Source organism: Wyeomyia smithii, chromosome 2, assembly GCF_029784165.1.
Source record: "Wyeomyia smithii strain HCP4-BCI-WySm-NY-G18 chromosome 2, ASM2978416v1, whole genome shotgun sequence".
NCBI classification, from domain to species: domain Eukaryota; kingdom Metazoa; phylum Arthropoda; class Insecta; order Diptera; family Culicidae; genus Wyeomyia; species Wyeomyia smithii.
The window spans coordinates 99,690,710-99,706,913 of record NC_073695.1 but is presented as its reverse complement, the minus strand read 5'-3'; the positions used below and the strand labels follow the sequence as shown (position 1 = coordinate 99,706,913).

The 16,204-nt window shown below is 36.4% G+C and overlaps 1 protein-coding gene across 1 annotated transcript; it reads right to left on the bottom strand.

Annotated features, from left to right (window-relative positions):
* Positions 1-1,084: 1,084 nt before the first annotated feature.
* LOC129723699 (dual specificity protein phosphatase 14-like) lies at positions 1,085-15,922 on the bottom strand. Its single transcript, XM_055678061.1, has 3 exons — positions 15,277-15,922; positions 2,070-2,316; positions 1,085-2,011 (listed from the first exon to the last, which is right to left on the bottom strand). Exons 1-3 carry the CDS (start codon positions 15,570-15,572, stop codon positions 1,682-1,684), a joined length of 873 nt encoding a protein of 290 aa, XP_055534036.1. The 5' UTR covers positions 15,573-15,922; the 3' UTR covers positions 1,085-1,681.
* Between the last annotated feature and the right edge of the window lie 282 nt (positions 15,923-16,204).

Sequence of the window (16,204 nt, the reverse complement as noted above, 5' to 3'; positions counted from 1 at the left end):
TTTTTCAACTGGTGGTAAGTTTTTCTTAGCATCTACTGAGTCGAATCGGATAAAATTTTTTCTTACCGTGTAAAAACGGATAATCTAACTTGTTATGTAGCCGTTTTTCGATATAGGAATTTTTCGATTTTTTTATGGTTTGTTAAATAGTGATTTAACGAAAATAAATTAATTATTTACTAAAATGGCCTACACGCTCAAACAGAGTTGCAGCCAAATTGGTTCAGAAGATACTGAGAAAAACTTATCACCAGCTAGGTATTGATTTAGAGAGAGAACATCCACGTTCCTTGCTGCCAACAACGTAATACTCACTATATTTGCATCCACGACATGCAAAATACATTTTAACCAATAGCCAACAACACTTAGCTTCACTGTAAACATCCGGAAAAAAATCACGAAATTCATTATTTCTCGTCCTTCCAGAATAGGGGACCTCCTTAAAGATCCACCCAAATTCTAAGTTTTTTGAATTCAAGTTTAAAATGTAAATCAACTAGAATTTGTTTTCTAACGTTCGAGAAACATGATTTGTTTTACAATTTTAGTATAAACCACTTCAAATTGAAAACTAGCGTTTTAACATATTACAGGTATTACTAGTTATGGCGTAACTTTAATTTTTCAACTTGTGACATTACATCGAGTTTACGTTTTATTTTTTCATGTTTATTTTAACATATATTTACCAGAAAAGTGACTTTGGAACATGATTCAACATTTTAGTAACCGTATTCTTCATTATTTATTTTCATCGTGAGAATTAACGATTATGTATAACGAGGAATACCTGTAATGCGAGAAAATAAATAGGACGAGTAAGAAAAAAGGCAATCTCATACCAACCGTAGTCCTACGTCAAACATACGTTTGTGCACTTAGACACAAACTCTGCCTCCTTTTCATAACCCTCAAACATGTTGTGCTAAAAATGTTGGAACAACGTTTAAAACGGAAAATTATTGTTTTATACTTTTCCGTTTGTAGAGTTATATTTCCATGGTAGTTTCAGTCTTTCTTGTCCCTTCTGGTATACAGCGGACATTTCTCTCCTTAAAGTAGGAACATTTGAACAACTAGATTTTTGTTACAACTATTGTTTATTAGAGTTACGATATATTGGCAATGACAAAAATATCTAGAGTTTTTATTTTTTTGTCAAGTTACATGATTCAAACAAAATCAAGTACAATATTTGTAGAGCCAAACTGAATCCTAAATTACTAAGAATAATTCTAGAGGGGAAATATAATAGTATAGCAGGATTGGTCCCTGGCCTAATAGTTTTCGCAAGTTTTTGAATAGCTGTATTCCGACCGGTGGTTAGAGCTCACAGATTAGAACACGGTTATAACACGGTGGGCAATTTGAGCCTGGTTCCTTGGAACAGTTCCTACAGCTAATCGTAAACTAAACTGAAGACGGTTATACAGTATACATACATTGTAGTCAATACTCGCGAGTAAATAACACCAACTTAGAGTACGAATATGTGCGGTTAATTGTTTGAACATTAGGACGATCTAAATCTACGACGGCTTAATCGGTGCCGTTGTTACTCTCTAAATGTGTGTGAATATCAGTGTGTGTCATCTTAATCTAGTAATAGATCATCTTACGAGTGATGGGAATACAGTTTCGAACGTCTGGGGCAATGTAGAGAAGCTTACGGGCGCTCCTAGCGCCTAGCAATGTTCCGACGGAACTTTTGGTACATCAGTTCCATCGTTCGAAATTCCGGCTCGTAGATGTCGGGAAGTTCTTGGTCCAAGGCGTGACAGTAAACCATGGTGACCGACCGATTTCCCGTCAGCTGGAACTCGAAATCACTCAACTGCCTGATGAAACCCACGTTCGGTCGGATTTGTGGTCGGCGCGCTTTCACATGATTGTAGGCATCCTTCAGGGTCATCCTGTGGTATTTCATCAGGTAAGCCAAACACAAGGAAGCAGATCGACTAACACCGGCCACACAGTGGACTAAGGTGACTCCGTTGAGTTTGGATTCCTGAATGTAAAAATATATCATTATGAAATACTTTCACCGGACACCGAATCAAACAGACCTCTTCAATTTTGTCGGCCACTTCATCGAAGTATTGTTCCAGGTTCGCTTCCCGGTTGTCTTTAACCGGTACCCGCATATATCCGGTCGTTTCATCACAGGGCAATGGAGTGTTGGGAAGTTCCGTTTCAGTCGTTGCGTTGATCACCAAACTTACGCCCAGTTGACGCATCATTGGGACGCTGGCCGCACTGCCTCCGCACAGATATAGATTGCGTAATAGCTTTGACACACCTGTGATGGCGAATCTGCGAGAATAGATGAGAGAAATATGCTCACTTAATACTTAAAACTGAAATTTTGTTACAAGTTTATCAAGACATCTACCGAGAAGTTATTGATCAGCATCAACAAGAAGCCATTCGTGGGTGGAAATAACCGGGTTACCCAGCTTTTCTTCTACTAAGTAGGTGCAAAAATGTAAAAAAATATTAACGTACGGCACTGAGGTTAAAAGCTGCATTTACAAGACAAACCAGATGTTCATGTCACTGTACGCCAACATCTGCAGAATCTCGCATGCAAGCGAGAACGCGCGAGTGCCGACGCGGTCTACCGGAGGAATTCACCATCGAAGATGAGTAATTTGGGCCACTAAACAACTGAGGATTGGACCGTGTTTCACTTTTCGATAGGCAAAATGTGTTATGTTATGCGTGTCGAAAGCCAGATGTGTTACCGAAGTTGAGTGCCACCCAAGCATTGATGGATGGGCCGTTTAGTGATCGGATTGCCGGGTTGTACAAGAGATTGTAATTTGAACAAATACTCCCGGTCGGTGTGTGAATAAACATTTCCCATGATGATGATCAAGGCATAGACATGTTTCCATTCCATTAGATACAAGCAGGATTCCGAAATGATTTGTTTATTCTCGTGTGGCCATGAGTTCGAAATTCTAGTTTCAGTTTGTCGAGATAAGGTGGCATTTCAACAAATTGACTTGTTGCTTTAATCATATGAATTGAAAAATATCATTTTTAGCACATCTGACTATAAAAATAAAAGTATTCTTGCGTGCTTGATCTGATAGAACGGCACTTTACACAGTACATAAAAATACTTCGGAATCCCTGCAGCGCATCCTATCCGCTGTGCAAAATCAGGCCAATATTTGCAGCAGGTAGATTTCACCTTCATCAAAGAGGTTAATGTGCAAATGCTCGTGTACTTGTGAACAGCTCGAAGCGCTGGAAGTGTGAAGTGCATATCAAATCGATTTCGACTACATCGTGTTTCATCAAGTTATTTGCATATAGTTCAAATCTTTTCATTGGACAGGCACTGCGAGTAAAACGCCGCGTACTCCCTTGCTCTGACTCAGTTTGTTTGCTGACCGCAGCGCAAAGGAATGTGGCTATTATTCAACATTTCACAGTCGGGTTTTTGACAGGTTCCATATTGCGTGCACATCTACATCAGAATAGCCAACCAAATGGACTGTTTTGAGGAGTGAAGAATGCCGCTAGTTTTGAGTTGTACTTCGAACACGAACACGCGACTGATGCAATCAAACGGATGACAATGCTTCCTAAATTCTTAGTAACAGCTAACCATGAATTGTAAAAAAACTTGTGACGTACTTAAAAGCAAAAAAATGGAAACGCCTTGGCGTTCGAAAATTTCAATTCTCACAGCACCAAACTTTTGCAAATTTACACCCGCACATACGTCACAGGTACAATAATGACATGACAGCAGAGAGTGATGATGGCGGCACATAAAACAATCGTACGACTTCGGCAGCATTCCTGCCCCGGGAACGAACTGGTACAGCGAGTAATTTTTCGCGAAATGCTTTTATTTGCTGTGACATTTTTGTCGCTTAGTTGGGCGGGAGTAGACACGTATACAAATTAGCAACCATTCATTTATTATATAGGTGAAAAAAGGGGAAAACGCAGGAGATTCATACGTTTAGCTTAACTTGGTGTATATACACGAAAGTACATTAGGAAACAGAGGGGGTGTAAATTTTTTAAATTGTTTTAACGTAATTTATTTTACGATCCGCTTAGTAAATCAAAACACAAATTGAGCTTGAGCTATCTAATAATATCTTAACGATCTACTTTTAAGATATGCGTGAAAACACTTTTCCGAACTCATCTGTGACAACAACTAAGCTGTTCAACTACGATCATGTTTCACAGCGAAACTAGCTTTCAGAAGGTACGCTTCACCTTAAATCCTAAACTGAATTCATGACAAATAGTACCTGTTAGTTTTAAAACTACTTTGAAAACGTGGCACGAGTTTGAGGTTCAATTCAGGTCATAACTTAGTCACAAAAGCTTCTAGTAGAATATGATAAAAATTAAACTATTGCTTAGAAGCAGACAAAAGCGATTGCTACAACGAACAGGCTGTGTAAATTACGTGTTAAAAGTGACCACATTTATATAAATTGAAGTCATACAAATATGTGTTGATTTTATAAAACCAATAAACTCATGAAGTTTGTGGACAACAGCTCAACTGGTTTTGTCATTGTTAGAATCGGTTATTCCTTCACCACTGTATATGATTTTCCCATATTGGTGGTCACTTCAGAATTACGTGGAATTACTGGATTTGCGTTCGAACTGTCTGCTTTGACATAAACGTTAGAATTACCTAAGCAAGGAGTAGAAAATGTAGATGGTACAATTGGCTGAGAAGGGACTATATGAGTTGATTTTGAATTTGGGTTACCCTGGCTTGCTTTACGACTGCTTACGATCGGAAGTCAGCAGCATCTTACGGTTATAAAAGCCTCACCGGCTCTGGAACGCCTCGGTTCTTATGTTTCATATTTCTGCGAAGTTTGACAGCTTCGTATTATCAGTGAAAGTGACAAGGTATTGGTAAAAGTTGGAAAAACAGTATCATTACAGTTCGCAAACGAAAATTCATATTTTCCTTACTAGACATGTGTCCTTTCTGTGAAAAGAATTAGAATTAGACATTTTGTACAATTGCCATTTTTTTGATCGGTGTGAAGTCTTCGATTAAGTGTTAGATAATAATGTCTTCTGAAAAATGAAAAATAGATTTTTTTTTACTAAGTATATTTTTTTCTGGAAGAACACAAAGGCACCATGTCAATCAAACAAACCGTTTTGGCTATATTTTGAATCTCCAATAGAGCACTCTAGTTTAGTTGTTTAAGCTATCAGCTTAAGTTGTTATATTTTTCATAGTTTTTAATTTCATGAGCTCGATTTCAGGTTTGTAAAATACTGACTGTTGGCCGAATCATAGCACAATGACCCAAGTATAGAAAACTCGGTAGAAAATTATGTATTATAACATTTTATAATTCATAAAACAATTCTAGAGCTTGTGTTGGATTTAACTTTCACGAGAGAGATCTCAAATACTGTATAACATTAGCACTGACTCGTGATTTAACGAAGGATTCATGTCTTCATCGATTGAAAATAATTTTACATATTAACAATGAGGAAGATTTTGAGACATGTCAAATGTGGACATGGCAGTGTTGTTTTCCCTTGTTTCGCTAATTAATTAACGGATCGTATGCGACTCTGCTATTCTATATCTCCCTAGTGTGTGAAATATCGTTTCTTCCATTCCACTAGCATCACTTCCGACCTGTCAAACTATGAGCGATAATCTCTCGCGCCAAAAAGTTAGCGTCACTTTTGTGCGAACAAGTGTTGTGACTAGTCGTTTTTAAAATAAAGAACTTTGCTGTCTGCTGCAGCCGTTATGTTGTACCGTGTTTAGAAAAATCCTTTTGACTATACATCATCAGAAGTACGATACGAGATGGCCAACCATTTAAAGAAGGCTAAACTAATGAAGTGGCTGCAGAAGCGGAATATAGAGTTCCAAAAAATTGTCCCTACTGCACAAACAACTCACATATTGATAGCGGTTCAGCCAGAACCACCTTTTCGAAAAATATACGCAATCGACAAGTAGACGAATTTCCGATTAATTCGAAGCTGGAAGGAGTCTATCCTCACGAGCTGCCTTAAAGTGATCAACGAAAATTACGTGGAAACTTCTCAAATTCCGGTGCGGGAACATTCTTACGAAATGAAATTAAGGCTGACTTCCGATACACCAATGAGCTTCGGTCCGAGACGATTATCGTGTTCCGATAGAGTTGAAGTGGATAACATAAGTGATCCGCGGACGTTATTCGGATTAGTGATATCCTATCGACTTTAAAACATTTTTAATTATCACGACTAATTCTTGAGTTGATGTGTCACGCATTCACAGTAACTGTAGCTGAAAACTAACTTGACACTATTTTTTGGTTCATAAGTATAATTACTTTTTCTATTTCTTCATACTTTGGATGCATGGAATGTTACCAGCTTTCATAGGATTTTTTCGCGTCGACAAGTAAAAAACTGCTATTTTTTAAATAGATTAACACATCAGCGGGCTGGACTAAACGCGATCCTCCTAAAAAATATTTATTTTACAATCCGCATTTAAAAGTTGAAAGGATTCCAATCAGACACCGCATGGAGACTGATTTAAGTAACGTCATCACGCGCTATAGTGATGGTGCCCAGTATAATTACATAATTGTTCTGATTCTCGATAAAGGAAATAAGGAAAACATTTTTGACGTTGAACTAACACCTATGTCGAAGTCAGGCGCCTGAATTTTAAAATCTAGTAATTCAACCAGGGAAAAGTGATCAGGCTTTGAGCGCTTATATATTAGTCATTTTCTGGTCAGGTTCTGGTATTAATCGATCAGAATTTTTTTTACGGTTACCTTAATGTGAAAAAAAACCTATAGTTTGAAATACACTATTGAAAAATTGGTAAATGTCTAAATCATACCGAACAACCAATCACTACCTCTCTTCCGAAGCACAGCCGACACTAACGGATATATGTCTGTTTTACTCTGGATCACTGTTTCCGATGCTTTTTTACTTTCCTTACCAATCCCTATTCTTCTTAACTCCTCCCTCTTTCCAAATAGCAGCAGAAAACGGGTGGTGGAAAATATTAGTCGCTTATAAAAGCGCACGCCATCGAATTGAATTTCTCATTCGTTCGTATGTATGGATTACACAGTGTAACAATTTTTTTGCCTTGGCTCTGTGTATGATTTTTATGTGTATTTTGATGCAAAACCCAATTTCCCCGAGTTTGAACATATTTCAACTTAAGAGGCAACAATGAAGCCATTTTAAATGTTTGAGAAATCGGAAATTTTCGATATTTTTTCGACGTCATTTTGCTTCAAAAATCAAAATTCTAAGAGTTTGCCCTTATGTTAGCATCTTTTAACCCATCTTTAAAAAAAAACAGATCTTAAATCGGACAAAAACTGAGCTCAAAACGGTGATTCTACGAAACGGTTTTTGGTTTGAGTATATTTCACAAAGCAAAATAAGGAAGAAAAAAAGGCAATTTTTGTTGCACTGCATTATTATTGCACGTGTGTGGGTAGATATAGCGGGTGTTTATCGAAGATTTAGAATTTTCTCGTTTATTCATTAACACTTATTAAAAATAGTACAACGCCACAATTAATAAAATAATAATAATAAAATGAAGGAATTGAACGTTATTTCTTGAAATACATGAAGTTATATGCTGGGCTGGAGCTAAGATTTCTCTGAAGTGACAGCACTAATATAAAAGATCCATTCCTTTAGTATATATTAATATTCATAACGCTTCAACGATTCCGCGTTCCGAAATGCACTGTTAGATAAAATCGCAGAATATACTAGAGTTACAATTCCGTCTTCTATTTGTTTTAATGGAATATAAAAATACCGTAGTCCAACGTCATACGGTCGTGTGTTGGATACCACCCTCCTACTTTTTTCTGGAATAGATTCACACAGGACTGATAATTATAATCTGTGCAAAATTATTAGCTAAATATTCCACTTGGGTTATAACTATGTTGATTAAAACATGTTCTTTCCGCTTGAGGTTCAGAAATTTTTCATTGCATCGCCTCTCACGGCGAATCCTTATCGTACGGTTACGGATATTTTGATCCTATTACACATTCATTTTATGATTGTTCCCAGCTTTTCAACATATTTTGCCAAATATAAATATTTTTTGTCAATTGAATCTTGTAAGTCAACGTGACACGAGTCCATGCCAACTACAGTCCGCGAAATAAATATACCGTACATGCGAAAATTTTAAATATTTTTACTTTTGGAGTAAAATCATACAAAACATAATATGTAAGCGGTTCTCCACACTAAAATACAAGCACAGAAAGTTATTTTATTTTATTCCAATTTCATTATGCTATTTAGTTTGAGCTTCTCGTAATCAATCCATACGAAATAAATGAACCGTACAATTAAAATTGATTTGGTGCAACAAGCGTTAATATTTTGTACGGCCACCTCTGACATCAACAACATCTGCCAAACGTCGTGGTATAGAAACAATCAATGATTGAAGAGTAGTAATATCGATATTGTCCATTCTTCCTGAATAGCAGTCTTCAATTGTCCAAGTGTTTCATACTGACGTCCATGTGCATAAGCTCACTGTGACAAGATCCCCCAAAGATTCTCGATCGGGTTTAAATCGTGGCTTTTAGCAGACCATTTCAAACCAGTAATGTTTCGTGATGTTAGAGATGATGTTGTAAGTTTTGAACAGTGGATCGCCGCGTTGTACTGCTGGAAAATCCAATTTTCACCCCACAAACTATCACCAAAATTAATCAAAACGTTGTCTAGCAGATCGAAATGCTTCTCCAAATTCATTTTATGAGAAATAAAACAAATTGGTGTCTTTCCGAAATGCCCGAATGCGGCCCACACGATAACCTCCCTGAAAGTTTCCAAAATGACGAATCTCGGGTTCTCGGCGAATATCCCTCCAATTTATTTGGCAACCATCAGGACCACCCAGGTTAAATTTCTTCTCATCGAAGAAGATGACGGATTTTCACTCATCCTCCCAAAACATATCCCGTTCCGCAAACTCAAATCTCGCAGTTCTGTGTCGAGGTAGAAGCTTCGGTGTTTTCAAACGTTGCTGGTATTTAATGTATTTTCTTTCAAAATCTGTAGTATTCTTCTCTTAGACACTGAAAAGACATTGGAGCCTTAATCTGGCCTGTACTCAAGTTTTTATCAACAGTCAGGCGAGATATTTGTCTTTTATCTCGAAGATTCAAAGTAGATGGACGCCCGGATCGTTTGTTGACACCATAGTTTTCAGGATCCTTGAGAAAATTCACTATCACGGTTCAATTCCAGCAAATAAAACGAACAGCGATACAGGAATTTATGAAAACTATTTCCCATAGGTGAGAAAGATTAATTTGAAAGACGGCTATCATTATATCCCTGCAAACATACTAACTTTTATACTTTGTATGGGTTTAAGATGATTAAGGCACATGTACGGTATATTTATTTCCTACTACAAATTAAAATTGGTTCAATTCACCTTAAAAATCACCAAGTACAAACATGTAAACAAGCATTGCTATTGTTTGTTATTCGCGCAATACACTGTTGTACCGAACACCATAAAATGTTGATAGATATAACATTGTGCATTATTGTAATAATACATGACGGTATAATTATTTCTCGCACTGTATATTTTGATATCCTGTGAACAAGCTTTAGTATCCTATAAACATGCTTTAAATTTTATTGTGTGTAATATACATATTCGCATTTTCTATCAAGTTTGCAGGCTTTGCATGCGTAAAAATATGCCAATGTTTACACTCAATAAGTTCTTAGATTATTCATCATAAAAACGAAATAATTCAGTCGCTCTCATAGCAGGCAATTTACCAGAGGTTTGAAGCACGCTGTTATGATTTTGCCAAATATGACTGTTTCAATACAACTGTTTTGACTTTCAAAAACCACGAGATTTAATTATGAGATGTTTTCAAGTGTTTGGACTTCGTCCACGTTACTTTTACTTCACTACTTTCTTGAGCGCATAACACCGATTAACACAAGTTTTGGGCTCAAACTGAAAGATTATAGCATTTTAACCATTTTTGTGAGTTTTAGTTTCCCTGGCACGCTCCTTGCGCAAAAAAAAAAAAACAAAGTAATTGCTCGCCAGGTTCGTCATCTTGCTTACCGGCAGGCTTGTCATTTCTCCTCAGTGGATCACTAGTGTGTATGAGAATATCTTCCACTGCGAAAACAAGTGCTCTCACACTGGTGGACAAAGCGACGCATTCGCTTGAAGAGAGCAATGTGTCTGAGTAGCCGCAGTGGACTCTGAAATATCTCCACAGAGAGATAATAAAATGGTGTGATCTTTCTCACACAAAAGGATATTACGCTTGGTAACTACAGAACAGAGCTCACTGCAAAGCTTTTACTGTGTGTTTTCAGGCATACTTCAAATGAGGGGAGCATCTAGGTAGGAAAGTAGATTGCGTTGTTTACTTTATATTGCAAAACTGAAAAAAAAATAAATCCAACCGCCCGGGCGCATATCTGCTCTCCAAATGCCACCGAGCTTATCTTAGCAGTATTATTTTTCTGCGAGCGGCAGAAACACAGCACAAAGCAGAATGAAAAATTTGGTGCGCTCATGCATGGCTAAAAAGTGAGCGCCGAATATCCACTCCTCTCTTTCCACATATTGAGAAGAATAACTAGCCTGCTTACCGGAAAACTTCAACTGCAAATAAGTGGAAGATTATACATATTGAACCATTTCTGTAAACTTTAGTGCCATTAGCCAGCTCGGAAATGCGTAAAGACTTCAGCAAGTTTGAGCAAACATAAAAGCAACAAACACGGTTAGCAATCATTCTGTGGCCTTTTGACGCACTCCTGAACTCATTAAGGGGAACCAAGTTTCGCAAAAATGGCTATGAAATTGAAATCTTTCATATTTTTTTCATTTTGAGTTCTAGGGCATTTTTAGGTTTCAGGTATCAGCGGATTTTGAAATATATAAAAAAATCGTTTGAAACATTACTTTTAGGGTTTAATGGCGGTTTTTCAAAACTTTAGTTTTAATGGACACGTTCCAAATAAGAAAGTTATTTTGAATATTTACCAAGCAAAAATAATTTCGTCACTTTTCTCGCTCAAATGTTCAACTAAGCTTTTCGACTAACTGCTGAGCAAAATCATTTCAAATCGCCTGGAAATACACGAAAATCTAATCGATCATTTTTGATTTGAATGAAACTTTGCACACGTATTTGGCTTAGCAAACTGAGCATTTTTCACAGGTGGAGAGATTTTTTACACCCATGAGTTACATTCTAAAAGGGCATATGCCTTTTGGCACAGGTTTTATTCGAAGCATTGTAGCCCAGAAACCGTTGGTTGTATAGAAAAACTGTCTGAGAATGAGTCGTAGGGAATTAAAAATGCGCCATAAAAAAAAATATACACTGCACAAAAAAAAATTTTTTGACCAAAAAAAATTAAAAACAAACATTAAATTTCAATTTAATAAAATAAAGAGTTGAATTTTTTTTTTTTTAAAGGAACTTGACGTTAATACGCAACTTTTAAAAAAAAGTCCAGGATGGAGAAATGAAAAATAATTTTTTTGATGGTAGATTATTTTTTTATGAAAATTCTTATTCAAACATTTTTCAAAATATTTGTATTATTATGATTTTAAAAGATGCAAAAAATCATTTTGAATCAAAAAACTGGTGGTAGTAAACATTCTAAAGGCATTGGTTTTCGAGTTATTTCTAACTTAAGCTCGAAAAATTATAATTATTTAGGAAAATACACGTTTTTCTTTATTTGTCCATGGTTCTCCAGCAAAAACCATACGTTCATTGGAATGCTTGATCAAAAATATACAATTCATTCTTTGACAACAAAACGATTGGGCGAACGGTTCTCAAGAAAAGAGTTAAATGTTCTAAGTGATATAAATATATATAAGAATCAAATATTTATTTTCGAGTTTTATTATCTTAGGAACATATTTTTTTATTACATAGATACTTTACAGAACTAGTTTCACCTTATATTTTATATACATCATAAGTAAATGATTCGTCATCTTTTGAAAACAACTTCGTTTGTATCTTATTTTCTGAAATCGGAACAAAAGAGTAATACTTTTGTGTGGCAGCTATTATGATAAATTATTTGAAAATATTGCTCCCTTCTGTTACTCCTTGTTCAGTTGTACCCAACTGTGTTTATTTGTACCCAACTAAATGACATTTTTGATGAATTTTTATTATTTTGCTGATTAGACCAATCATACAATTCTTTTGCGCTTGTAATGGGATGTTCATGTTCTTTAGCTAAACTTGCATTTCCTGCTATTCGTTTTAATATGCCACCAATTGCATCGCATGGGCCTTTACCATGAGAAGTCGCAAAAAAATGCCACTCTGCATCGACGTTATATTTTGTTTTGAACTTGCAAAGACTTGCAAAGTTTTTTCTATTTCTATATTGTGATGCAGCTCCATCAGACACTAATAACGCTTTTTTCAACTCTATTGTTGTTTTCAAAAACTCATTAATTTGGCAATGAACACCTGAGCCGCAACAGTATCATGATGGAGTACTTCCGATATTATAATGAAGCTGATATTCTTAAGTGTTCCAGATTCTGAATAGTAAACAACGAAGGGATGAATGGTGGCTTGACTATCATTCCAATAACTACACGAATCACAAATTGATAAAGACGAAATAAAATGAGCTTGACTGTTCAATATTTTTAATTTTGCAATAACGTTTTCGTTTAATTTGCGTAAGCTTGATGAGCACTGATGATCAGGAAAGGGTTTACAGCATTTGGGCTTGGTGTATTCCATTTTCACTTTATTCATCTTCACAAAATGCAAACTGTTACTAACACATCTGGAGTAGTGCAATCGTATTTATATACGAAAACAGATATTATAGGTAACCCAGTAGTTATTGGTTGCGTACTTTACAAACAGTTATTATTAGTAAACAAGTAGGTAGTGCTGCACGACAAACATATTTTTTTATAAAACATTCGGCAAAGGGGAACGTGTAGGTAGGCTAAGGTTTAACGTTTGAGTTATTTATCCAATCGTTTTGTTGTCAAAGAATGAATTATATATTTTTGATCAAGCATTCCAATGAACGTATGGTTTTGCTGGAGAACCATGGACAAATTAAGAAAGACGTGTATTTTCCTAAAAAATTATAATTCTTCGAGCTTAAATTAGAAATAACTCGAAAATCAATGCCTTTAGAATGTTTACTACCACAAGTTTTTTGATTCAAAATGACTTTCTGCATCTTTTAAAATCATCATAATACAAATATTTTGAAAAATGTTTGAATTAGAATTTTCATAAAAAAATTATTCTACCATAAAAAAAATATTTATCATTTCTCCATGCTGGACTTTTTTTTAAAGTTGCGTATTAACGTTAAGTTTCTTTAAAAAAAAATAAAAAAAAAATCAACTCTTTTTTTTTAAATTGAAATTTAATGTTTGTTTTTAATTTTTTTTTGGTCAAAAAAATTTTTTTTTGTACAGTGTATATTTGTTTTATGGCGCATTTTTAATTCCCTACGACTCATTCTCAGACAGTTTTTCTATACAACCAACGGTTTCTGGGCTACAATGCTTCGAATAAAACCTGTGCCAAAAGGCATACGCCCTTTTAGAATGTAACTCATGGGTGTAAAAAATCTCTCCACCTGTGAAAAATGCTCAGTTTGCTAAGCCAAATACGTGTGCAAAGTTTCACTCAAATCAAAAATGGTCGATATTCGACCATCGGTCATTTCGCGCGATTTGTCTCTGCTGTGAGATCAGATGTGGATGTGGATGTCAATTTTCATGAGGATGTTCCGCATTTACGTATTCGGATACAGATATTCGTAACATTCTCTGTAGAAATATCAGTGTGGGAGAATATTGAAGAGAGAGAATAGAGAACAATGCAAAAGATGAAGTGTTTCCCGCTAGCATTAGCGATGTTTATCGCAAAACATAAACTGTTGGGTGCCAATGGGAATCAATCATTCGAATTTCGATTGATGGTAAGGCTCAAAATTCCAAATGCAAAGTTTCAACTCAATATTTCCTATAACCAGGGACATTCGAGGCATCTGTCCGCTGCATGTTCTGATAAAGCATATTTACGCGCCATTATTTTGCCGAAATAAAGTACTGATACCAGGCACCTTTGGGTACATTAAATCTAGATTGAATTCCAACATATTGGGTACATTAAATCTAGATTGAATTCCAACATATTGGGTACATTAAATCTAGATTGAATTCCAACATATTATACAATTGATGACTTCAACCAGTAGTTTTTTCTATATTTATTTATTAGTTTTTTTTTATAATTTTTAAAAATCGCATTGTTATGCTCTCTAATGCGGTCAATAAACATAAACCATGAGAACTCAAAATAGCACAACAAACCCTTCTGTCAAAGTCAGTAGTTGGCATTGACAGTGATTTGACCTTTCGATTCCGATCATGACAAATGAGCTGAAACATGCCTAGCACATTCCGGAATAGACTGCCATTAGTTGTTAAAGGTCAAATAATAGTGTATTTCCAAGGGTGAACTGAAATTTTGACAACTGGCCAATTGGTATCAGTCCAAAAATAATCCAATCTCGAGATGCAATGTTTTAAATTCTTTATTATTTTCCTTGTAATATCTCGTTCTATCGTTTTGGTTTATCTTATTAAAAAAATATGCATTCGTTTTAAATGGTACTCCACATGGATGGACCGGACCTTTAAAACAATAAAAAACTTTTCATTTCACTCTAAAATTATAGCTCAACCCCAATTAACTACCTGTTAGCTAGTATATATTTTGTCGCATTCTTGGGTGACTTTCATTGTGTACCGCGTGCAGCAGCATACATATCTATATATTTATATCATCACCCGTCGTCACTTCGTCGCCATCCGCATTGAAACACAACATGTCACCTTGAATTATACACCACTTTTTACACCGCATTCGCTGTCCCGACCTAATCACACGAAAGACTCCACGACGGTGTGGCAAGAGAAACAACTGGCCGTGTCGGGTATGAAGCTGCGCTTTCCGCGTTGCCGGCGAACAAAATTTCTTTTCAAAATCGGTATGTTAAACTATAGAAAAACGGAAAACTGTAAATAGCAGTGCCTTTTGGAACAAGTATGATACAAACATTCGACTGGGCGATCAACGCACGCGGTATTTCCATCATCTAAGATATTTAACAACCCTTCGGAAGATTAAACCATAAACAAATACTTACGATGAACCGCATGCAGCGAGGGCAATACCGCTATTGTTGCTAATACTGGCCGCAGTCGTTTGTGGATTTTCGTGACGTTCCAGCAGCGCCTGTATCTGATTCGGCTTTTCCGATGGCAACGCGATTCCCGAGCAACTGCCACCGCCACCATGGCTGTCACCACCGGTGTCACGACCGGACGCATTTTCCGCCACATCGGAGGTGGCTTTCGGCGTAATCGGATCCTCCATTAGCGTCGTCTGCAACCCATCCAGATGATGCTGATGATTCACACTGTTTATGTTTACCACTTTCATTTTACCGATCGTCTTTCTTTTGTTTGCACGTTCCACTTATTTAATAACTCAATTCACTTCAGATTAGCGAGGAGCAAAGAATTTGCCAATTTGGCAACAAAGTCTTGTTTCCTTTTTAAAATTTGAGGGACCACGCTAGCGTCCAAATTTGCTGAACAAAGAAAATCAATACTCGGTCAGTGGCCAGGTTAGGCAAACTGTCGACGGGACTCTGGAATCAATCCAGCAGCGAACATTCACTTTTAAAGGTGTTCAGGGTGAAATTCAACGATGAGGGATCGAGTGGTTAACTTGCTTGTGCTCTATTTGAAGTTCAATTCACGACTAAAGATGAGAATGAAATGCCTCTGAGTCGAATCACCCGCCGTGTTGGCTTCATGGGGACGGATGGTGCCGGGTGCCGGTATAGCTTGTGTTTGGATGCTGAGTGACGTGTCAAAATTTGACTAGTAAACATCTCATACAGAATTGGTAACGTTGATTTACAAGAATGAAATATATCATTCAGTATATTTTATAAATAAAAGTTTTTTTGACAATAAAATAAAACATTCAGTCCAAATGTGCGAACCAGTTTTCCTCATCCCCGACCAAACGAACCGAGCCAACACTCGACGTGTGGTGATGAGTCG

Excerpts from the sequence above, each read along its gene's own strand:
- LOC129723699 (XM_055678061.1), bottom strand. The coding sequence starts at position 15,572 with ATGAAAGTGGTAAACATAAACAGTGTGAATCATCAGCATCATCTGGAT. Across the intron at positions 2,317-15,276 it reads CTCGCTGCATGCGGTTCATC|ATTCGCCATCACAGGTGTGT; the intron begins GTAAGTATTTGT and ends CTATTCTCGCAG. Across the intron at positions 2,012-2,069 it reads TGGCCGACAAAATTGAAGAG|GAATCCAAACTCAACGGAGT; the intron begins GTCTGTTTGATT and ends TTTTACATTCAG.